Genomic DNA, 25,393 nt, shown 5'->3' on the forward strand with positions numbered 1-25,393 from the left:
TTTAGTGGGGAGAGGTCGGTGGGTCCGAAAGCTTCTTCTCATCGATGGTGGCTGCCCGCCCAGGGCTCCTCCTCATCATGGCTCCGGGGCCACCGAGACTGGCAGTTAAATCAAGTCTTCGATAACTGATGTTCCCCCTCGAACCCTTCCTGCGTTTATCCCCCTAAAGAGATGGATGGCTGCGCGTCAGCGGCTCGGCTGCTCTCACTGCTTTAACGTGACAGCGATGATTTGAAGCCACAGCTTAAAAGGATATTGGGCAATAAAAGGAAGCTTTCTGTGGATTATGGCTGACGATGTTTTCCGAGTTTCTGTGTCTCTCTGAATGCTTGTCGTGGCTGGAACCGCTGCGTCCGGCTGTGTGGCTTCTGCCTGACAGGCATTTTCTGTCTGTGACACTATTCCTGACCTGAGCAGCTGACCTCCTTTCTCCCACTGGACCCACACGACACAGAAACCAGCTCCCTGGGACTCACCAGTGCTTCCAGGGTGGGAAACAGGCTACAGTGAGTTGGAACCACAGAGCCTCCCCCTGCTCCCGACACCTGAAGTCACCAGACTGGGGTTTGGGAGCCCAGGTGAAAGGTGCCATCACAGCTTCCCGTCCCAGGCCACCTGCTGTGGCCATCAGCTCAATGCCTCCTTTCCCCTTGGGGACCTACTTCCTTGACCACATCATCCTTTAACTGTTGATCCTGCCTTGTCCACCTAATGGGTTTAAATGACCGCAGGCGTGATGTGTGACTCTGATGGGTCCTGCTTCCTTTTCTTTTCCCAGACTCCTGGGTGCTTGGGCGGTGGGCCCTCTTCTCTCCTGATCTTCTTCTCTCTGAGCTGGCAGAGAAGGGCGGGCTCAGGGGAACCTCATGAAAGCAGCGACACCACGCTCCCTGGGGAGACAGTTTCTCTCCCCAGTGAGTAAATGGGAGCAGTAATATCACGGTCACAGATTGCTGTGAGGATTTAAATGAGGCAATATTGGTGAAAACACCTGGAACAGCGCTTGTTACAGGTTTTCATCACAACCTACTCCAAAGGCATTCCACCTCTACTGGTGAACTCCAGCCCTGGCTGGAACTGGGTGGAAGGGAGGCTGGGGTGGGGTAGGGGGGCTGCAGACCCTCTGGTACCTCACCATGCACGGGCCGTTCTCACCTGGACCAGCAGCATCTCATCATTTGGGAGCCTGCCCAGAGCTGCTGGACCAGGGTCTGCATTTTTAAAAAAAAAATGCTTTTATTTAGTTGTGAGAGAGAGGGTTGGGGAGGAGGGGCAGAGAGGGAGACAGAATCCCAAGCGGGCTCTGAGCTGTTGGCCCAGAGTCCAATGCAGGGCTCGATGTCACAAACTGTGAGATCACGACCTGAGCTGAATTCAAGGGTGGGATGCTTAACTGGTTGAGCCACCCAGGAACCCCCAGGACCTGCATTTTAACAAGAATCCTGGGAATTTCCTTGCTCACACTGCAGCGGGGGTGCGGGGTGGGGGGGGGGAGCGCTGCTCTCACTGACCCTTCCATTTCTTCCTTAATATGTAGACCCTGGCTCTAGTCCCTGGACTATGGCAACGTTCAGAGAAGGTAGTTTCGAATAGAACGTTTCCTAAGCTCTAAACGGTAACTTAGAGGAACAGGTAATATATATTTGCTTTTGCATTAAATGCAATTTAGTTGCATTAAATGGGCTACACAAACATTCCCAAGTATTCTAATAAAAATCCTTAACCCAGTAAAAGGTTTTTAAAGCAGATGTGTACTGAGCTTGGTGGGACAGGGAACACCAGGAATCTAAAGAGCATTCCCAGGCAGCAAGCTCCCAGAGCTGGAAGGAGGTATCTGAGCTGGAAAAGAAGAGAGAGAAGGCAGAGGACGGAGAGGAGGGAGGCTGGGCTTCCCAATGCCCCACCTCCCCTCACGTGGACAGGAGGGACACGGGGGGGGGGGGGGCCGGGGGGGGAGTAGGTGGTGTTACTGGTGCCTAAAAACGGGAGCGCTGTTAGAATCTCACCTTTCCAGCAGCCAGCCCTGCTTTTTACGGTAGCATCGATTCCTGTGTTTATCAGTTCCCCAGTGCAGCATAAAGGATAGAGATTTTGCCTTGCCTGTCTTCTAACTTCCTATTTTAAACATCAATCTCCAAGTGGAATTCTGATTTCTACAGACTCAGAATCTTCACCCTGAAAGGCTTTGGGCCTCTGCTTTTCAGAAAAAGTTGCCCAAACTTGGTAAACCAAGAAAACGAAAAACAGCATAAACCCTTTGCCATTCTTCAGGTTTGAAGGGAGGGTTTTACCTGAATCCTTCTTTACAGACAGTACATTTCTCTGGTTCATCAACACACTTCCTACAGCTTGGGTGGCATTTAAGGCAATTTTTCTGACCTGGAGAAAAATGAGGAGAAGAAAAGGAGAAAAATAGATGTGAATCGAATCTGGGCAAAGACGACTCTGGCATTTCAAAGCAGGGTTGCTGGCATAGCTCGTCACCGGTGTCAGCTTCCAGGAGGGATGATGGAGTAATAAAATAGCCAGGGCAGGCCCAGGTGTGGGATCAGAGGCCTCTCACCTCTCCTTTCTGGAGTAAATTAAAGTCCTTACACCATTCTGAGGCTTTGGAGTGGGCCCTTGGCAGAGGAGACATTGTCTGCTTCTGTTTATTTCAACAAGGACTAGAGCCAGTTCCTGGCTGACCAAGCTTGAAATTAATTAGGTGCCAGTCTTTATATATCTATATCTATATCTATATCTATATCTATATCTATATCTATGTATATATATAAGAAAGTGACAGGATGGAGCCTGAAGAGGCCTGGGAGCCCTGCTGGTGCCTTCACAGGGGACTTTATTGAAACTTGGCAGTTACGTACACCAAGAAATAAATCTACGATGCCCATCCCACCTCCTGGGGAAACGCTGGGTCTCCATGACTCCCATGTGCTTTTCCCTAAGTTATTATCTGGTCTTTCCCTTTGGCATCTATCTCATCAACGCCACCTGGCGTTGTGCCTGGACACTAAGGGCTGCTTGCTGCCCTCTGTGCCTCCTCCTCAGGGCCCCGCACGTGGTATTACACACTCACTCAGACACACACACACACGCACGCACGCACGCACGTGTGCACGCGCAGCAGCAGCAGGTGTTCAGGGGAGATGCTGGGTCAGTAAGGGTGGCTGATTCTTGTCTTGGAAGCAGGGTGGGGATGAAGGAAACTCCACCCTGAAAGCAGGTCTGGCTGGCAGCCCAGGGCAGGTGTTTGTAAAGGCTGTGAAACACATCTTGCAAGACTATTTGTTTTTCCTCTAAAGAGATTCTGGTTATTCGATGGCTTTATTTGTCTTTAAAGATTTCCTGGCTCCTTCTCCATAGGAGGAACACTAATGCCGTCACAGGCTGGATCAATGAACCCTCCTGCCTGGCAAGGGCCTCTGTGGGAAGGCTTCCACCTGCAAATTGCCAATGTCAAAACAGTAGCTTCTTTGAACTTGAGGACTATCCTCCATCAATTTAACCCAGACCCTGTCTTTTGTCTCTTCTGGGGCAAGGTGAGTTGGTGACACACTGGCATGGGTCACGAGCCCCAGATCCCCCCCACCCATCTGCAAGACCAGGAGAGCACCCCCACTCACTGCTGAGTTCAAGTTCCACCTGTGCCATTACTAGCTGTGAGCGTTTTGCCACCTCTCAGCTTTGTTTCCCCATCCTCAAGACCAGGAGAGCACCCCCACCTCTTAGGGGTGTGGTCACTACCTGTAAAATGGGCCACCAAGACTAACCCATTTCTTCTGGGCCCAATTAACACTGGCCAGTAGGCTCCTCTGGGTTTTTGGAGGACTGAAAACCTTCTGCCCAAACTTGAATCCTGATTTCAGCTCAGCAGTTCTTCCGAGGAGGGGCTTTCCCCCAATTTTGACTACCCAGTCCATAAGCTGGTGCTGGATTCCCTGGGAAAATTCTCCCAGGAGAAGGGACCCCAGCCCTGAGCAGGGGTGAGGGGAGGGGGAGAGGGACTGACTCATCACTTCTACGCACACAGACATGCACTTACTTTCATCGGCATAAAATCCGGCAGGACAGAATGTCACACAGGTGTTCATCTCCTGATTGTGATAGAACCCACGGCGGCAGGACAGGCACTGGGTTGGGCTCCTGCCCGAGCAGGTCTCACACCCCTTGTAGCACCGGCGACAGCGTCTCGCTGCTGTGTCCCCAAAGTAGCCTGGAGGGCACGTGTTCACGCATTTCCTGTGGGAGCAGAAGCCACAGAGGGCCTTTGCAACTCAGCCCCGCATGGCCCTTGGAGCCTGCAGCACCGCCAGGTCCTGCTGAGGCAGGATAGCTAGGTGGGGAGCAAATCCCAGCCACCCCTCTGCACCCCCAGCTTAGCAAAACTTTCAGGGAGCCAAGGCCTGGGGGTGAAGGTTAAACCATTAATGCCCATCATCCTGGTGAACACAGCTGAGAGATTCCTAAGTACCCAGGAGAGGATCCAGGACTTGGACAAGAACCCAGGAATCCTTTGTTTCAAAGTCTCAGTGGCACCTGGATGATGGTATTCGACTTTTGGAATTTTGAGCTCTGCCAGAATGTCACCGATGGTGCCCTTCGAGAGCTAGACTCACTGGACAGTGCATAAAGGCATCAGGCTGGCTGCCTGTGTACTGTGCAGGGCACATGTGGCTGTGTCTGGGAGCTCAAGCACACCAGGAGAGACACGCCCGCAGCCCTGCATGGCTGCACCATTGCTGGGGCCCCTGGTGGCCATGTGTCCCACCTTGTGTGGTTGCACCGCTGACTGGACACCTGGGCTGGGAGCTCTCCAGGCGCGGCCCACAGGGCTGACTTTCAGAACAGTGCTGGCCTCTAACATGGCATTTGTCTATAGTTCCCAAGTGGTCAGTCTTGGGATGCTCAGTCTGACCAATCTTTGTTTAACAAAATGGGTACAAAACGGTTTATAAGCACAGATACCACAATGACACAGCTTCTGATTTCATGAATTACTTTGTGATGAGGACCCGAAGTTACTAATACGTACGAAATTCCAAAGCAGTAAACCTCAATGTGATTTCCTTTTTGGGGTTTTACATTGATTCATAAGTAGGGTACTAGGCTGCCGGGGGCTGAGACAGCTTGAATCAGGTCACCTTAGCGGTATGCCGAGGAACTCCAGGACATGTGATCAGAAGTCCCAGCCCATTACCTGCTGGTCTTGGCACTCCCCAGGCTGAAGTGGACACAGTTCAAGCACTGGTCTGCATTGGGGCCATCACAGCCTTTGTCACCACACTCCGGATGGCACACACCTTAAAGACATAAGCATTTCCTTTCACCCAGAGAGATGCTTTGTCAACCAAATGCAGTCCCCTAAGACCCTGAGTCAGGTTGTCACAGCCTAGGTGGGTCGGGATTAGCTTCCCTAGAGAGTGGTGGATCTGCTGGGGCTGGACGGCAGGACCTCAGCTGGACAGAGTGCCCACCCCCATGGCAATCTGGCTACGGCTGAGAGCTGAGCCTAGCTCTCAAATGGGGCAGCCTGAGAAGGAAAACAGCCAGCGGTAGGTGGGGACCCAGACCCACAAAAAGACGAGCACTGTGAGATACCAGGAGAGAGGCTGGTGGTGCCTTCTTCGGGGCATTCCTCTGCAACAGGGTCATGATGCTGCACCAGCCATCTCTCTAGATTCCTGACGTGAAGGACAAAGCAAGGCAATATGGGGCATCAAAGGCATCAGGGAAACTGCTGCCAAGCGGTGAGGATCATGGAAAGGATGGGAGAGACGATTCACTACATGCACTGGTGGGAATAGGATGGATCTGCAAGCCCAGGACCGCTGTGTGGGGCTGTCCCGGGGCGGGGCTGAGCTGGGCTGGGCTGTTCCTGGGCAGGGCTGAGCTGGGTGGGGCTGTCCCTGGGTGGAGCTGGTCTGGGTGGGGCTGCCCCTGGGTGGGCCTGGGTTGGGCTGGGCCTTTCTCTGCAAACCTTTCTGCTTCCCTCCCTCTCCTCCAAGTCCCCTGCCATCCCCAAATTCTGACTCTGGGGGCCTGTGTGTTGTTGGAAAAGTGTCGGAGAGAAATGTAGGGAGCTCAGTGGACTCTAGCAAGCCTCACTCTTGCAGGTGGTCTGCCCTGCAGGTGGGCCACACAGATGAGCCCAGTTAGAAATGTCTAGTGCCCTCAGGCCGGGGTGGGGCAGGTCCACAGATGTCCCCTTCACCTGGCCTGAAGGACATGACCACATCATGCTGAAGACCAGCACTATGGTGGGACCGCCTGCCCGCCTCGTCCCTCACCCTCCTACTCTGGGCAATGGTTCCAGAAAACTGCCCCATGTGGGGAGGTGCCCAGAGGGGTATTACAAAGGCTTTGGAGTCTTTAGAAGAAAAAAGCCTTCTGTAAGGTTTGAGTTGTTGGAAGGGGTGGGGAGTGAGTTCAGAAGCAAAGAAGAGGTGATTTGCTGGCCACCAGCATTTCATGGGGATGCAGGCACAGACAAAAGTCCCCATTCTCTGTTGCCCACAATGGGTCTTTGCTGAGGTACACAAAGCCCTCTTCATTCGTCCTTAAAGGGCCTGCGGACCTTCCTAGTGTTAGACCCGGTTTATTTTGCTTCCCTCCCTGAAGGTTTACTGTTGTTGATATTTCCAAAGTTTTCATTGTGGGTCCCACTGTGAACCCCTTTCAAAGCTGAGCTTGTCCCTGGGAATGCACTGGTCTGGGCTGGGGAGGGCTCTGCTGCGGGTAGAGTTCTAGTGCATGGCCTGACATGCACAAAGCTTATCATGGAGGCTACCCTCACCCCTCCCCCTTCCCCAGCTCCAGACTGTCGGGCTATTTTGCAGTCAGTTCTTATTTGATTTGATTCTTGTCCACCTCATTCCGGGCCATTTCCAGATTTCCAAGCAAATCCTTGCTTCCTGGCACATTGTTTTTCAATTACCCACTGCGCAGAAGACACCTATGAGTTTGGCCACTGGGCTCTGACCTTCCACCCAGCCTGAGCCGTGGGGACCTCAGGATACACCACCATGAGGACCATCTGCCTTCTGTAGTGGTTTCTCCCCAAGGCCAATGGAGGCAGGAGGTCTGTCTTACTTGATAAAGTAAACAGTTTCTTCAATCTTAAGGAGGTTTGGGGGGGGGGGGACAGGGAAGAGACAGACCAATTTCCCTACTCTCTCCCAGCACGGGAGACAGAAGCTTCAAGAGGCTGGATCTGGACTAGGGTGTTTATTGCTATATTCCCAGCACCTAGAAAGGTGTCTGGCATAGGGCAGGTGCCAACTAAATATTTGCTGAGAAGCTGAAGGGTGAGAGAATGGATGAAAGAAATATGGGTGGAAATTGGGAAAGTGCAGGTAACCTCACCATCCACAAACAGAACAGTCTAAGATGTACCAAGAGAGGGATAGCCTTGGGAGAAGGCCTGGTTCATGGCATGTGGACTTCACCTTCCTCCTCCCTTCTGGGGCCTCTTTGTGGTGGAGAAGTTAGTTAATAACCCCAAGGGAGCTCCACACAAGGCTGGGGTCCCCCTAACAGTAACAGCAAAACCCCATCAGGGCATCTGGCTAACCAGCCGTGTCCAGCCCCGGTGAAGAGCGTGGTAAGATATTGTCCAAGGCAGGACGCTTAGATGAGCGTCTGTAAGCACCTCTCCTACAGCTGTCTACTTGAGTTGTCTCCAAAAGCCCAATGTCAAAATTCACCTCTCGATGAATTGTTCTTGGTTTAAATCTACCTGGTTGGTAGATTTACCACTTATCCTGCTTACTCCAACACTCCTAAGATTGTGTGTGTGTGTGTGTTTTCTGGTACAGCTGTAACACATTCTCTGGGTAAGCATATGTTATTTTTGTTGCCATTTGTATTTGTTTTTCCTCTTTCCTCAATTAGCATGAAAATTCTTCAAAGACCCACTGCCATCCTGTGTCATTTCCCAAGGTTCCAGATACAAGGGGGAGTGTGATTCATGTGCTGACAGTCTGCCAACTCCCACCTACTGGGTGTTAGAATGACACAGGCTTATTTGAAATCTCTACCTTAAATCTTTTGTGGAGAAAATCCAGGATTAAAAAAACAACAACCCACAAACAGGGGCACCTGGGTGGCTCAGTTGGGTAAGCATCTGCAGAGCCTGCTTGGTATTCTCTCTTCCCCCCCCCCCACCCCGCCCCTGCCTCTCCCTTGCTTGTATGCTTGCAAGTGCTCTCTCTCTCTCTCTTCCTCTCTCTCTCTCTCTCTCAAAATAAATAAATTAACTTAAAAAAAAAACCACAAACAAAAGTTAGAAAGCAACTTGGGAATTCTCAATGGCCTTTGTCATAAGACGCTTAGACCAGTTTCTGAAGACGCTTAGATACTTAGGAGGACTGCCTAAGTATCACGATCTTTCCCCTGCCGTTCATGCTGTCCAGGAAGAGTGTGCTGGCATGTCACTGGCACACCAGCAGACATGAAGTGGAGTGGCAGGGACAAAGGTGGCTGACTGCAGACGAGAGGTACGGAAGAGAATAACAGACCACTTTCACTGCAGGTCTGGTCTCTTCCCTGATGGTTCTATTCTGCTGGGTGAGTGCTAATGTGCCCAAAGTCCATGACCTGACAATGTCCTGCACTGGACATGCCACATGTCCTGCGAATCAATTCCCCTGTGCCTGTTGAGCTGTCCTGGAATGCATCCAGGCAAAGGCTGCATGGGCTCTAGGCTTCCCTCAGTCCCATGGGGCTGACCACACTGTCCCGCACTGACCTTAGCTTCCCTTCATCTTCATGACATTCTGTCCTTCCCTGGAGGCCACTCTCTCATAGCAGCCTGAGCACCACCCTATGTCCTGCCATCATCATCACACTACCTGGAGTCACCCAGGACAGCCACTGAGCATCCCCAGACCTGCTGAATCCACCTCTGAGGTGGGGCCCAGCCCTGGGCCTGCTCTTCAACCAAGCATCCTAGGTGGGTCACTGGGGCAGCCTTGCTCTCTGCCATGTCTGGTGCTTGCTCTCCAGGGACCTCCCGCTGCTCCTCAGCCACCAGGCGGCTCTGTCCCAGCAGGTAGGCCATCGACCCCAGTTTCCCTGGTACCTCACCCAGCCCATGTGGCTACTGCCCCCCACTTCCTGCTGGACTCACCAGCCCCCCGATCTCCAAGCCCTCCTCTCTAAGTTGGATTTCCACATACTCTTTTACTTTGGGGACCCCAGACTCCACCACTACCTTGGACGCAGTGCTGTCCTGTGCCCCCTGCTGCTGGCCCCTGGGACCACTGTTCCATCAGACCTCTCTACCCCTTCCTGACGCAGTAACTATTCTCTGGCGCACAGGGCCCAGGTGGAGTACCACCAGGCTGCACTCATCACCCCTGTGCACCTCTGCCCATGCCAGTTCTCCAAATTCTTAAGAACCTTCTTCCTAGTATAACCACCCCGGAAAATCCCTGCTTCAACCTGTTGCACCTCTGTGCTAAAACTGCAGAAAGCTGATAATAATCATGGGCCTACCTCAAAATCACCCTTCCCTCCACCTGTCTCTTTCCCTGAGTTTCTGCCCTGAGGCTTATCTGTGACTGAGCTTCTGGAAGAGGCATGGACAAGCCCTTGAAAGTGGAATCTTTTTTTATTTTTTATATATTAAAAAAGATCTTTTTTAAGTTTATTTATTTGAGACAGGCAGAGACAACATGAGCGGGGGAGGGGTAGAGAGAGAGGGAGAGACAGAGAGAATCCCAAGCAGACTCTGCACTGTGAGCACACAGCCCGATGAGGGGCCTGAAATCATGAAATTGTGAGATCATGATCTAAGCTGAAGCTGAGAGTCAGACACTTAACCTACTGAGCCACCCAGGCACCCCTTGACTATGGAATCTAACATGGCTGCTTCCTCCTCCCCCGCTCCTCCTCCTCCTTTTCCCCTCCTCTCCCATTGCCCTCCACATCACCCCACTCTTGCTCTCTCCCCATCTCTGGCTCTGCCTGCTGTTACTGGCCTGCCCATCCCACTTGCCCCAAGATTGTAGGGACCTTCCCTGAGAGTCAGGAACACTTTCCATTCCCACAGAGACATCCTCTATCCATCTAGGCCATACTTGGGAAAGACTAAGTGACTTGGGCTACAGGGCAGTCATATTGTGAGATTCCAGGACAGTGTAAGGGTAGAGTCAGTAGCAGATTTTAAGGGAAAAAAAATCAGTCCTTTATTAATAATTACTGAATCTTGCCACCATTTATAAATCGCAGGGGGAAACAGAGCAGATTAATCCATACATAATTCAATGCTCCATTTTAGAGGAATGGTAGAAGAAATTTAAAATGGAATCAACCGTAATTTATGCTTGATATGTATCAGTGGAATTCTCCATTTTGTTACTTTTCTTTTTTCAGAAGCTATTAGATAATTCAAAACATCAATATCCTTAGATATCACCCATCATTTATCAAACAGCTGTAATATTTAGCTAAGCAAAATATGCCCAACCAGAAACACTCAGCTTCTCACAAATCACTGTGGGTTGGTGCAGAGGGAAAGAAACAGCTTTCTACCTAATGTACTAATCATGACTGTGCCCAGCCCAGAGGCTAGATATGCCGAAAGCCCTCTCCAGGCTGTTGCCTCCACGAGGGCACTGGAGGTCCAGAGCCAGGGGCACCTCCCACCTCCCAGCAATGGTATGGCTGGAGAAGAAGCATTTGCACGAGGCATCTTTACTTTCTGTGAGATTTTTTTGTTGTTGTTGTTTAAGTAGGCTCCACACCAATGCATGGCTTGAACTCATGACCCTGAGATCAAGACCTGAGCTAAGATCAAGAGTCGGATGCTCAACCGACGGAGCCACCCAGGTGCCTCTCCTGTGAGATTCTTAAGTCCCTTCCAGTGGCATCAGTTATCTACTGACATTCAGAGCTAAGACTCTCTCCTGGAGTCTTCATCCCAGCTCTCAAGGCCAGTCAAGACCAGCACTGTAAGTTCCTCTCCTGGTTATCTGGCTATGCTCATTCAACCCAACCTTTCTGGGCCCATTTCGACCCTCATCCTTCCCACATTCTGGCCATAGGGACAGAAAGTGGATGGATTTGAGAGGGTCAGGAGGTTGAGGCATGAGACGAGGGACTCTGAAATAAGTGGGTGCCCCAGGAGGGGGCTCATTAACCAGGAGGCAAGTCCCAGTTCTGGTTGGGCATATAGAACCTTCTGTTTCCCAGCCTTGTAAGGTTGGAGAATACTTACTGGTTCGAAGCATACTTACTGGTCTGTAAGATATTAGGAGAGCCGTGGGTGGAAGGAGCTGTGTGGGTGTAAATTGCCATCATTATTACAACTTCCAGGAAGGGAGGAAGACCTACCATCACAATCCCCGCCTTTGCCAGGTATAGCCCCATGTTTTAAGAGCCAACAGTGGAAAACCAAAACTCACTGAGGTTTGCCATCTCCCTCGGCTTCGGGTTCATTACCTGTGTAGTCTTCTTCGTCCTCAGGAACCTCGGCCTGGGGCGGTGACAGAGCGGCCTTGGGTGGCTCCAGCTCCGGGGTCGAAAGCTCCAGCATCCGAGAGCGAGACTGATGGGAAATGAAAGTGTTGTATGGGTGCTCCGCTGTGCCATACAAGATGAGGCTCCATTCTTTCAATTTCCCTGGAAGACACCAAGCCCAGAGTTACCGGACAGCCATGAAACCTCCCTCAGAAAGTCCTTGAGGCACCTGGCCCGAGGCCGCCATCACTCACAGAAGAGCCAGGCGCAGGGCTCCTCCTGGGGGGCTCTTCACCCACCATCTAGTCACCGGAGAACCAAGGACGTGCCGACTGCCCAGGCCATGTTCTCTGTCCCCCAGTCTCACCATGGCCCTGCTGATTGGCTTCCTTGCCCTCTTAGACTATCCAGTGGGTGGACCTGGGGCCTGGCCCTGAGCCTTGTCCCATTTGCTTCCAAATGTGAAAGCTGGATTCCATATACCGAGGAGTCCTGCTATTTGCATCCTTGACCCTGGATCACACGAAGATTGGTCTTGGGATCCTTCCTATGTAGCCCGCCAAGGTGGGTGGGAAGTGTGGTAGGGTGGGAATAGCAGTGCAAACCCAAATGTCCCCAGATGCTGGGTGTAGAGAGGATGTCCTCAAAAACGGCAGGATGGGGGCACCTGGGTGGTTCAGTCAGTTGGGCATCTAACTCTTGATTTCGGCTTGGGTCACGATCTCTCGGTTCGTAAGTTCAACCCCCACTTCAGGCTCTGTGCTGGCAGTGTAGAGCCTGCTTGGGATTCTCTCTCTCTGCCCCTCCCCTGCTCATGCTTGCGCACTTTCTCTCTCTTCTCTTTCTCAAAATAAATAAACTTAAAAAAAAAAGCCAGGATGAATGGCACAGAGGCTGGATTGTGTATGGGGAAGTGAGAAGCTTGGGGAGGAGGGGTAAGGGCAGTGTGCCCAGCCATGAGTGAACAGGGGTGGGGACCCCACCGTCTACTTCCATGTGGGAATGATGGCCCATGCTGCTAGGTCTTCCTAGGGGTACAGAGAAGTGGAAATCTGGCCTGCAATTTGTAGGTGAAATCCCTGATCTTATAAAACACAGTAGAAGCCAAGTTAGATATGCCTGGGGCTGGCCCAGCTACACGCACCACGGGTCTGAGCTTCCCTTCCTAACTGTGTGTTCCCAGCATTCAGGGAGGTGAGACCATATTGAGGAGGTCATTGCTGTTATTCTTGTGCAAATGAGAGGCCAAGGTCCAATGTGGCCAGCAGGGGACACACTGCTCATGCTGAAGGACTCACTGCCTCTCCACCCCAGCAACCATGCAGCTGTGAGCCACCTCAATGAACCCTCATGACAGGCCATGGTGACCCAAGCTAGGGACAGTGTCTGTGCCAGCTTCGTGTCTGTGTCAGCTGGGAAAAATCTCTGGCTTCCTCTTCATTTTCTATCATTGGGTTTCTTGGCAATTGGAATGCTTTAGGTGACGGGAATTATTGCTCTGATTAGTCCCTAAGTGATTTGTGTTTTTATTGTCGCTTCTGTTCACACTATTCCACTTCTTTCCTCTGAATGGCAGGCCATCTGTCTTTAGATATCTGTCTATACACTATTTTTGCCACATGGTCAGCTCTGCTGGTATAACTTTATCTTTTATTCCAGTTCCAGGAATCCCTTGGACTCCCTAAATTCTACAACACGGGCTCCTGCTTGTCCACATACCCCAGAAGCCTGTGGGCTAAAACCCATACTGTCCTAGGAGGACAGAGGCAGGACTGGCCTGCAAATACCAGGCCACACTTATAACTTACTGTGCTGTACCCCCCCCTTTTTTAAATTTTTTAATGTTTAATTATTTTTGAGAGAGAGACAGAGTGCAAGCAGGGGAGGGGCAGAGAGAGAGGGAAACACAGAATCTGAAGCAGGCTCTAGGCTCTGAGGTGTCCGCACAGAGCCCGACATGGGGTTCAACCCCATCAACGGTGAGATCATGACCTGAGCAGACTTAATGGATTGAGCCACCCAGGCGCCCCTTATTGTGCTCTTCTAAATGGTGTCTGATTTTGATTCAGTTACACAACGCAGCACAGAGCCACACTCTAGCTTTCCCAGGCCCCGAAAGCCTGCCTCCCTCAAGCTGTTCCAAGTCAGGCCCCACGTCACCTGGGCCTTTCCTGGCCTGGCCAGGGCTAGAGGATGCAGGTCCTTGAATTTGCAAAAATATTCCTGAGCTATTTCCCAGTACATGGACTTCCAAAGGGCCTGGTTCTTTTAGACACTCCGTGACCATTTCCCTAACACCATGAGAAGCACTTCACCCGGGTGCAGGTGCAGAAAACACAGTCCCTGATTATGAACTGTCATCCGTTCTCAACTTCTGAAGACCAAATTAGAGCCAGATTTCAAAGCCACAGAGGAGCCGGGCATGTTAACTGCAGGGTGAGGAACCGATTAAGGGGGAGCACGAGGACCACACGACAGGGAACAAGGCTCTGTAAGCTGTCATTTGAGTCAAGACCTGTTTCCGCCCTGTATCGTGTCTCCCAAAACACCCACGAAAGCCCTCACCACTAAAATTAGACTCGTATTTTCAGATATGGCTTTGGTAGGACAAACAAAAGAGGCTGCTCTGAGCTCAGGATCAGCAAGCACCCAGCGGAGGGAGGGGGAGCAGGAGGAATTCAAAGAAACCAAGACAGTAGATCCTCAAAGTTCTCAGCACAAGGAGAAAAATCATTTTTTTTTCTGTGTGTGTGTGTGTGTGTGTGTGTATGAGACAATGGATATTGACTCACTTATTGTGGTAACTACACACAATCTAGGTAAGTCAGGTCATTATGCTATACATCATAAACTTCTTCTTCTTTTTTTAAAATAGTTTCTTTTCGGGAAGACTGGGTGGCTTAGTCGGTTGAGCAACAAACTTTGGCTCAGGTCATGATCCCACGGTTTGTGAGTTCAAGCCCCGCTTCGGGCTCTGTGTTGACAGCTCGGAGCCTGGAGCCTGCTTCTGATTCTCTCTGCCCCTCCCCCACTCATGCTCTGTCTCTGTCTCAGAAGTAAATAAACATAAAAAATTTTTTTAAAAATAGTTTCTTTTCTTTTTTTTTAATGTTTATTCATTTGGGGGACGGAGGGGCAATGGGAGAGAGGGGGACAGAGTTTCCGCAGAGGGCTCTGTGCTGACAGCAGAGAGCCGATGCTGGGCTTGAATTCATTGTGCAAGATCACGTCAGACCCTTAACCGAATGAGCCACCCAGGTACCCCTGTACATCATAAACTTCTACAATGCTGAGTGCCAGTCATATCTCAATAAAACTGAAAGGAAAAAAAAATATTAAGAAACCAGCAGGAGGAGCTGCCTTGGGATGTTAGGAGGGGAGGCTGCAGTTCAGGAATAGGAAAGAGACTTCATTTTTACTGTATTCCCTTAGGGACTGTCGGATTTTTGTTCTGTTTTGTTTTTAAGCCACAGCATATGTTACCTTTCAGATATATAATTAAAAATTTGTTTTTTAATGTTTATTTATTTTTGAGAGAGAGACACACACAGAATCCAAAGCAGGCTCCAGGTTCTGAGCTGGCAGCACAGGGGCTTGAATCTACGAACTGTGAGATCATGACCTGAGCCGAAGTTGGATGCTTAATCAACTGAGCCACGCAGGTGACCCTCACATATACAATTTGAGAAGAAATCTAAGTTTAATGAAAAAAAGGGGGAGGTTGTATACTCAAAGAAAAAACATTAAAAAAACGGGATACTTGGGGCTTTGGGTTTATGTTTCTGAATAAGTAATAAATATGAATGAATATGAATAGCTAAAAATCCAAAAGTATAAAAGGGAATATGGTGGAAGTCTTCCTCTAGCCCTGTCCCCTGGCCACCATCTTTCTCATCACAAGTGACCCCATTACTTGTTTCTTATGTACCCTTCCAGAAGCATTTTATTCTTTTTATTCTTTTTTTTTTTTAATTTTTTTTTCAACGTTTATTTATTTTTTGGGACAGAGAGAGACAGAGCATGAACGGGGGAGGGGCAGAGAGAGAGGGAGACACAGAATCGGAAACATGCTCCAGGCTCTGAGCCATCAGCCCAGAGCCCGACGCGGGGCTCGAACTCACGGACCGCGAGATCGTGACCTGGCTGAAGTCGGACGCTTAACCGACTGCGCCACCCAGGCGCCCCTATTCTTTTTATTCTTTACCAAGCAGATATGAGCATATATATTTTGTCCTGTCCCCTTTATCAACACACCTGCTACACCTTCTGAACCTTGCTTCTTCCATTAGCAAGGCATCTCGATGACCTTCCCATCCCTGCAGCAGAGAGACGTTGAATCATTTAACAGTCCCCTATTGGTGGGCATTTAGGTTGTTTCCAATTTGCAATTATGAACAGTGCTATAACTTGGTCACATGAGGAGGGGCCCGGAGAAGTAGAAAGAGGTCCTAGTGTGTGGCCCGGTCCCCAGTGTCAGCTCCCTCCACGCTAACCATCCCCAGAGTCTGCCCTCGCTCTGGGGGAGATGAGACATGTGAATGTGGAAGAACCACAGAAAAGTAGAAGGAGAACATAGCTGGGGCTACCCCAGACCAGAGACTGGGTCCACACTCGACAGAACTGCCGTCCAGGGGCAGGATGATTGAAAAACGTTGGCCTGCTTTGGACAAAGCATTTAGCCAGAATGTATTATTTACTATTCAGGACACTCAGCATGCCTGTTCAAGTTTACTGGGACAAAAACCAAGCAGTTCCATTAATTCCTTAATTTCCAGCAGGGAGGTCTTAAAAGACATCCAAATCCAAATTCTTTGGTTTTTCTTTCCATCAGCCTCCTGAGATTGTAAAGAAAGAACAACAAATCCACCTGCTTAGCTGCTTGGGGCCAGCACTATCAGGACTCTGCCTCCAGATGTCACCAGCAAAGCCCAGGCAACAGTAATTGTGTCCCAGGCACACGATAATCCTGGCTAATGCCAATAAATGGCTTTATCATCATTCACTATCTTCAGTGCAGCATTTCCCCTTGATGAATTGAATTGGTAATGAACAAACAGGATTATTCCTATTATTCAAAGGAAGAACCAGAATTAAGGAAGACTACGGTTGAATTTGCCAATAGGAAAGTACCAGCAGTAATAAAGCTTTTCTTTGCCTCATATTTTGAGTGAAGCATTAAAAATCCTTGAGAGGGGAATTTACAATTGGAGACAAAGAGGGTAGAAGTGGGGGAAAGTTTTTGTTAGGCTAAGAACTCTGAGCTAATACTTTTGAATTCTTGGGTTTTCTTTGGGCATAAGAAGTTATTAACAATAAAGAATTTATTAATCCTCCCCCGCCCTTATATTGAAAACATGCAGGGAGAAATTCTTTAGTCAAAACATAGTAAAGAAAGAGAGGCCTAAAAAAAAAAAATTAAGAAAGAAATACATTTCAGTCTCTGCCCTCCCTCCAGCCCCAACCCAGTGGAAGTTTTTTCCACATAAGGGCCAGTGAACCTGACTTACAAAGTTTATGAAGTTTAATGAAGAGGTTTTGGTGGAAGGAATAAAAAAGGCTCACCTCCATCTGTTTATAAAAATATACAAAAACACTTTAAAGGGAGGATTTTATGGTATGTGGATTATAGTTCACTATATTTCAATAAAGCTATTATATGAAATACTGTATATATATATATATATGTATACACACACACATACACACGTGTGTATTATAGACAGAAAGAAACCCCAACATTTACTCAATAAATTTAACACATAATTAAAAATGCACTTTAAGTCCACATTATGGAAACTAAGAGGGAGGAGAATAAAGGGAATTTAGGAAACGTGGAAAGGACAAGGAAGAGTGTCCACACATGTGGGCCACCATGTGTGCGCATGTAGGCGCACACACACGCACACCTGTGCATGTTTCCCTCAGAGCCCAGTGCAAGACAGGGGGGGATGAGAGAATCTTCCCTACAATCTTGTAGTCATAAAAACCATTAAAGATGGTATTTTCAGTACCCGGAAAAGGATCTAAGAATCCTAAGTGCTAGTGTTCATTTAGGTGAAGGTAGAACAAGTACGAATTCAGTAAAGAACAATAGTGGTCCTGTACGGCAATGCACAAAATAGCATTTTCCTTAATGGCACCCTAAGGTTAGGTAGGATACGATCTTTTTAACGTTTTTTTTTTTTTTTTTTTTTTTTTTTTTTTTTTGCTTTTTTCAAAGTAATGAATTAACGATTTGAAAAGTCAAGCAATGGCACACAGTCTAGACCAATGGTACACAGTCTAGTCTTTGTGTTACCGCCCCCTCCCTCTCTGAGTCCTTTTTTGGGACACGGTATCTTTTCACACTCAGAGCATCTATTCTAGCACTTAGTACCTCATTGCTTGATTAAATGTGTGTATGCTATGTCCTGGTTTCTCATGTTTTTTTTTTAAGTTCATTTATTTATTTTGAGAGAGAAAGAGAGAAAGAGAGAGGGAAGAGAATCCAACAGATGCACACTGTCAGTGGAGAGCCCAATGCGAAGCTCCATCTCACGAATGTCAGATCAAGACCTGAGCTGAAATCAAGAGTCAGATGCTTAACCAACTGAGCCACCCGGCGCCCTTGGTTTCTCAGTTTTAGACACCATCCAGTGACATCCTACCTAGGATATGGAGAAGAAGCCCCACTTTCACGCCATCCCTCATATACTCACATCCTTCCCCATATACCCAACACTCTGTTGACATGATTTCTTACTGGGTCAGTATTCAGTGTCTTCTCCCCCACCTTCCTCCCATTTCATTTTGTGGGAGATTTCCTCAGGGCTTCTAACCTATCTATTGACTTCCTAAGTTTTGCCTCACACTTGAAATTTTCAAAGTATTTATCTGGTTCTCCCAATGTTCTTTTTTTATAATACAGAATCCTGTTCTTGGTTTATAGATGAAATATTTTCTCTTCTCTTCCCTGAGGACACCTATGAGATAACGGAATTTATATATTGGTCTCTGCCCTAGTTCCTGGTACAGAGCTCCTGAGACCCTTGTTATTTCCTAAGTGATAAGGACAATAGGAACATCTCTTGTTAAAACATTTGTCTTTGACCCTGTCCCTAACTCAGGACTCCTAAAACCCTTGCAAACTCCTAAGTGATAATAAGGAGCATCCTTTGTTCTCTGGAAGTGACTCTGGGCGAGCTCCTGGATGGGGGTTGGTCACCAAAAAGACTAAGCTAAGATTAGTAGCTTGGAATCTTCAGCCCTGCCCCCAACTTCTCTAGGGAGGGGTTAAAAATAAAGATAGTAACGGACTATGCCTATATGAGAAAGCTTCCTTAATATCCCAACAGTATGTGGTTTGGTGAACTTCTAGGTCGGCAAACACACACCAGGAGAATGGCGCACCCCAACTCTGCACGGATGGAAGCTCCTACTCTCAGGGCCCTGCCAGACCTCGCCCTGTGTATCTCTCCATCTGGCTATTTATCTGTATCCTTTACCATTTCCTTTAACAAACGGATAAGTGTAAGAGCTTCCCTGAGTTTTGGGAGTCGTTCTCCCAAATTAAATGCATCCCAAGAGGAGGTCTTTAGAGCACCCATCTCTGGCTGGTAGGTCAAAAGCACAGGTGATAACCCAGACTTGTTACTGGCTTCTGAAGTGTATGTGAGTGTGTAAGGGGGAGCCAGGGGCAGTTTTGTGGGACTGAGCCCTTAAGCTGTGGGATCTAACGCTATCTCTGATGGTGTCAGAACCAAGTTAAATTGTAGGACGTCCAACTGGTGTGACTGAGAATTGCTTGTTGTGGGGGAAAAAAACACACATTTGGTGACCAGAGGTGTCAGAGGTGAAGTGTTTTGTGTGAATAGTAGACACACAGGAGGAACACAGACTAGGGAATAACTGGTGTTCTCCCTACACAGGGGAATTAAATTTCTCTATTTTGTAATACCAATTAAAGTCAGTTGAGTGTCTGACTTTGGCTCAGGGCATCACTGTTCATGAGTTCAAGCCCCAAATCAGGCTCGCTGCTGTCAGCGTGGAGCCTACTTGGGATTCTCTCTCTCCCCCTCTCTCTCTGCCCCTCCCAGGCTAGCACTCTCTCTCTTAAAAATAAGATAAACATTAAAAAAAAAACAATTATAGTTTTTCTGAAGTTTTCTGCCTTGCTCCTTCCCCTCCAAGTTTCTTCTCTGTTCGAGTTTGTTTCTGTTTTAATGTCAGATAATTTCCTCAAATGTCTGGTGGTCCTTGTACTGAGGTGTGCCTCAGTAGTGAGGCACTACAAAGCTGATTGACAGTTCTGTGTGCTGGAATATGGAAATGTATTTTTTTGTTTGTTTATTCACTTTGTACACGGCCAACTTGCTGGCTTGTGCAATATGAGAAAGGAAATGCCATCACAGTGTATGAGGTGGCTCAGATGTACACAACATTTACATAGTAAATGTGAACACTTCCCATCAGAAACAATGGAGGTCAGAGCAAAGCATATCTTTACACTGCTGAAATTAAAAAAAAAAAACACTGCCAACCCAGAATTCCATAAAATGAAAATACTATTTACGACTAGGTGGATACATGGAAACATCACAATGATTTCCTCAAAGCACAAAGTCAATGTGTCAACAAAGGAGCAAACACACACATTTTTCAAAACAAACAAATAAAATTGGTTGAAATAAAGACTTTTTTGAAATAAACCCAAGCTGAGCAAACTCATGGCCAGCAGGCCAACATGATAAGAAATGATAAAGGAAATTCTTCAGGCAGAAGGAAAATGATACCAGATAAAAAACTGTATCTATAGGAAAGAATAAAGAACACCAGAAATGGTAAATATGTGGATAAACAAAAAGAGTAGCTTTTTTCCTTCTCTTACTTTCTTTTTTTAAAAATGTTTATTAAAAAATTTTTCAATGTTTATTTCTGAGAGAGAGAGAATGAGCAGGGGAGGTGCAGAAAGAGAGAGGGAGACACAAAATCCAAAGCAGGCTCCAGGTTCTGAACTGTCAGCACAGAGCCTGCTGTGGGGCTCGAACTCACCGACAGTTGTGATCATGACCTGAACCGAAGTCGGACACTTAACTGACTGAGTTACCCAGGCAACCCCTTCTCTTACTTTCTTTAAAAGACAAAGACAGTGTAAAGCAAAAATATCACTGTCTGATGGAGATGGTAATATAGAGAGAAGTAAAATATATGACATAATTATAGCACAAAGTGGGGAGTGGGAGAATAGAATGACACTGTCGTTAGGCTCTTAAATTTGTGAAGGGTGAAGTCCGTGCGATATTAATTCTAAGTAAACTGTAATATATTAAGGCTACATATCGTAATCCTTAGAGTGAACACACAAATATTGCTAAAAAGCCAAAAAGGAAATAAATGTAATATTCAAAATTATTTAATACCCTCCCTCCCAAAAAAAGGCACAAGAAGAGAAACCTTTTTAATATTGTTGGATTTAGTTTGTTAACATGGTGCTTGGAGTTTTCGTATTAATGCTCCTGAGACTGGCTGAAAATTCTCCATTCTCATACTGTGCTGTTGGGATTTGGCACCAAGCATATACAGGTTTCATTAACCCACTGGGGATCATTTCCCCTTTTTCAACTGTCTCAAAGAGTTTACAGAATATTGATATTATTTCTTCCATTTGAATGTTTAGTAGAATTTGCCAGTTCATCTATCTGGTGAATTGTTATCCTTGAGTTTTCTTTTCTTTTTTTTTTTAAATTAATTTTTTTTAATTTTTTTTTCAACGTTTATTTATTTTTGGGACAGAGAGAGACAGAGCATGAACGGGGGAGGGGCAGAGAGAGGGAGACACAGAATCGGAAACAGGCTCCAGGCTCTGAGCCATCAGCCCAGAGCCCGACGCGGGGCTCGAACTCACGGACCGCGAGATCGTGACCTGGCTGAAGTCGGACGCTTAATCGACTGCGCCACCCAGGCGCCCCTAAATTAATTTTTTTTAATGTTTATTTAGTTTTGAGAGAGAGACAGAGAGTGAACAGGGGAGGGACAGTGAGAGAGGCCCAGAATCCCAAGCAGGCTCCAGGCTCTGAGCTGTCAGCACAGAGCCCAACGCCAGGCTTGAACCCACAAACCGCGAACGTAAAATCATGACCTGAGCCAAAGTCGGACACTTAACCAACTGAGACAACCGAGTTTTCTTTTAAATTATATAATCAATTTAATAGGATAGTTTCAATCTTTATTTTTTTTCTTGTGTCAATTTTACTAAGTTGTATTTTTTTCTTGGAATTTGCTCATTCCACTTAAAATTTCTTTTCTTTCTTTCTTTTTTTCTTTTGGTCACAAGTTTATAATACCTTCTTACAACAATTTTAACGTATACAGGATTATAATAATGTTCCTCATTTTCATTCCCGAAATGATATAGTCTCAGTTTTTTCCTTGACTGATCCTCCTAGAGGTTTATCAATTTTATTCGTCTCCTCAAAAAACTAACTTACGGTTTTCTTGATTCTCTCTTTCAGATTTTTGTTTTCTAGTTCACTAATTCCTGCTATTAAAAAAATTCTTTCCTTCCTCTTTCTTTGCATTGATGTTTTTGGTCTTTCTCTACCATCTCAAGCTGGATGCTTAGCACATTCATTTTTAGCCTTTTGTCTCTCCTAATGCATAAATTTCCCTCACTCCACAACTTTCCTGGCATTCCACTGGTTGGGATATGTACTATTTTTATTATCATGTAGTTCTATATATTTTCTAATTTACATTATAATCTTTTTCTTTTGACACATGGGCTATTCGGAAGCATTTTTCAATTTTCAAATGTATGGGCTTTTTCTAAGTCATCTTTTTCTTTTGATTTTTAACTTAAGTGTAATGTCAGAGAACAGGGTTTATATGCTACCAATCCTTAGAAATATGCTGAAGCTTGCCAACCAGCCCACTACGTGGCTGATTTTCATAAATATTCCATTTATGCTTGAAAAGAAATTTTATTCTTCGGTTGGTGGGTATAGACCCACCAATAGACCCATTAGACAGACCCATTAGATATAACTTGTCAGTTGTGATGTTTGAATCCTATATTCTTGAGTCCTGTTTTATCTATCAAATATATTCGAGCATGTTAAATCTCCTACTTAGTGTGTGAGTTTGTCTTTTTCCCTTTGTGCTTGTAAGAGTTTTTTGCTTTCTATGTTTTGAGGCCGTGTTAGAACTGAACCAAATCTTTTATCAATGTGTGGTAATACTCTTTAGAGCTAATGATGCTTTCTGTGCTGACATTTCTGCTTGTCTGATGTTAATATAACTACACCAGCTTTCTTTGGCTTGGCATTTTCTTGGTATGTCTTTCTCCATCTGCTTTATTTTTTAATTTTTCTGGTTGTTTATTTGTTGTTTTTCTGTTTTAGAGACCCTTCTTCATGGTTCTTTGGGTCAGTCCCAGCAGGAAGCAGACAGAATAATTAAACGGGGATAATCCAAGGAGGCTTTAATAAAGAGACTGTTTACAAAGGTGTGAGCAGAGCAAAACAAAGTTACAACTTTGGATAGTGGAGTTCCCTGGGGCTAGTAACAGAACTGGTGTTAAGACCTTAGGTTACTTTATTCTACTGGCTAGGGTCGGGGGCAGGACTGTGACCCTGGGGAACTCTGGCTGCTGAGGGCAGCTGGAGGAAAAAATAAAATAAACTCATAAATAAATTTTTTTTCTCCCTCCATTTTCCTCTGGAGTTTTGCCTTGGCTGAACTTAACCGTAAGCCATAGGCAAAGAGTCTGAGATGATGCCAGCCTCCTAAGGCAGAGTGGGGTGGAGAAAACTAGACAATGGGGCTGGTAGACACGAGAAACACACTTGGCACGAGAGAAAATATATTTTTAAAAAATCTAATATGACAATTTTTGTCATCTAAAATGAAGCAATTAGTCTATTTACCTTTACTGAAACTAGGACTTCTTTTGAACCACTTGTTTTATGTGTTCTGCCATAGGGTTCTTTTCTCTTGTTTTTCCTTTCATGCCCTGAGGTCCCAGCTTTATGCAGGTGCTATAAAACTCTCTAGGTGGGCTCCCCAGATTCAGCGAATACCCTAAGGCACAAGCCACCATCAATCCTCCATTGACCTGACTGTCAACATGTCAATCAGCATTTAAAATTGTTTTCTGTGAGCAAGCAAGGACTAGGAGTCTGTAACAACTTTTAACATTTCAATTCGGTCTTTGATTTGGTCGTTTGTTAGCAATTTAGAAAAAAGATTTACCTTAAAAAAATTTTTTTTTAACATTTATTCATTTTTGAAAGGCAGAGAGAGACACAGCGCGAATGGGGGAGGGGCAGAGAGAGAGGGAGACACAGAAACAGAAGCAGGCTCCAGGCTCCGAGCCATCAGCACAGAGACCGACGCTGGGCTCGAACCCACAAACCGCAAGATCATGACCTGAGCCGAAGTCGGCCACTTAACCGACTGAGCCACCCAGGTGCCCCAAGATTTACCTTATACTATAACAAAAACAAAACCAAAACCATTGTGGAGAAAACCAAATCATAAACAACCTGGAATGGAAAAAAAAAATTATCAAAACTCTGGAGGAAAATCTTAAGATTATCTTCAAAAAATTAAAGGTTAAATAGCACATGAGGAAAAATATTTATAGGAACTATGACACATGATGGGCTATTACATCTGTATTTTACATGGAGTACTTTCTCAGCAGTGAGGGGGGCCTGGGTGGCTCAGTAGGTTGAGCATCTGACTTTGGCTCAGGTTGTGATCTCATGGTTCCTGTGTTGGAGCCCTGCATGGGGCGCTCTGCTGTCAGTACAGAGCGCGCTTCAGATCCTCTGTCCCTCTCTCTCTGCCCCTCTCCTGCTTGTCCTTTCTCTTTCTCAAAAATAAACATTAAAAAATAGTAATAACAACAGCAGTGAGATGTCTTGGGACAAAAACAGAAATGGCAATTTTCCAAAGAAAAAACACACTCTGTACACAAATATTTGGAAAAAAGTGTTCATCCTCATTAGTAATTATCACAATGCAAATTAAGGAGAGATATCATTTATTTCCTCTAGAGCTGGCCAGTGAGTGTGCCTGATGAGATTACAAATTGGTTCAACTATTTTGAAAAGCAAATCCGTAACAGGCATCAAAAGTAGATATGCTTCCATCTCTTACTTGTCTGGTGAATGGTCCCCTGGAAATAATTTTAAATTTAGGAGAAAGCCTTTTGCACTAAGCTGTCTATTTATAATAGCAAAAAAAAAAAAAAAAAAAAAAAAAGGGAAAATAGCCTGCATGTCCAACAATAGGTGCATGGCTCAAATAAATTATGGTGTTTCTACTTGGTAAAGTTTTATAAAAAAAAAATGCTGCTTACAAAGGATGTATAATGATATTAAAAGATGCTTGATATGCAAGTCATACAAAGAAATCCAAAGTTATGAATGCAGCCTGGTTAGAACTCTATAAAATGTCAGGAAACAGAACACCAAATAGAAATATAGATGTATTTTTGAACATGACATGTCTCTGGGGGAAAAAAAGGCAAATGTTCAAAAATTAAATGCACTTATATATTTGGTTGTGGCTCTGGCTGCCAGAATATTGCCCAGTGTGGGCAGCATGGACCTCCAGGTACATCTTTTTTTTTACGTTTATTTATTATTGAGAGACAGAGAGAGACAGAGCATGAGCATGGGAGGGGCAGAGAGAGGAGGAGACACAGAATTTGAAGCAGGCTTGAGGCTCTGAGCTGTCAGCACAGAGCCTGATGTGGGGCTTGAACCCACCAACTGCAAGATCATGACCTGAGCTGAAGTCGGACGCCCAACCGACTGAGCCACCCAGGCGCCCCTCCAGGTACATCTTTGTACCTAAAGGCTGATTGATGGTACAGGAGTGTGACAGAGGAGTTTCGGGGAAGCTCTTTCTCTTCTCCATGGCAATTGATTTTTCATTTTCAACCACA

The 25,393-nt window shown here is 46.5% G+C and overlaps 1 protein-coding gene across 2 annotated transcripts in view; it reads right to left on the reverse strand.

The window, feature by feature from the left end:
- PCSK6 (proprotein convertase subtilisin/kexin type 6) overlaps positions 1 to 25,393 on the reverse strand; it is a 193,216-nt gene that overhangs the window by 14,625 nt on the left and 153,198 nt on the right. The window contains exons 14-18 of one of the 2 annotated variants that reach the window (XM_030317511.1): positions 11,443 to 11,622; positions 11,238 to 11,276; positions 5,198 to 5,300; positions 4,043 to 4,239; positions 2,292 to 2,379 (exon numbers count right to left, since the gene is read on the reverse strand). In XM_030317511.1, the coding sequence (XP_030173371.1) occupies positions 2,292 to 2,379; positions 4,043 to 4,239; positions 5,198 to 5,300; positions 11,238 to 11,276; positions 11,443 to 11,622 (607 nt within the window). The remainder of the gene's footprint in view (positions 1 to 2,291; positions 2,380 to 4,042; positions 4,240 to 5,197; positions 5,301 to 11,237; positions 11,277 to 11,442; positions 11,623 to 25,393) is intronic. The other variant, XM_030317512.1, reaches the window with a different exon arrangement.

Source organism: Lynx canadensis, chromosome B3 (genome assembly GCF_007474595.2).
Source record: "Lynx canadensis isolate LIC74 chromosome B3, mLynCan4.pri.v2, whole genome shotgun sequence".
Classification (NCBI taxonomy): domain Eukaryota; kingdom Metazoa; phylum Chordata; class Mammalia; order Carnivora; family Felidae; genus Lynx; species Lynx canadensis.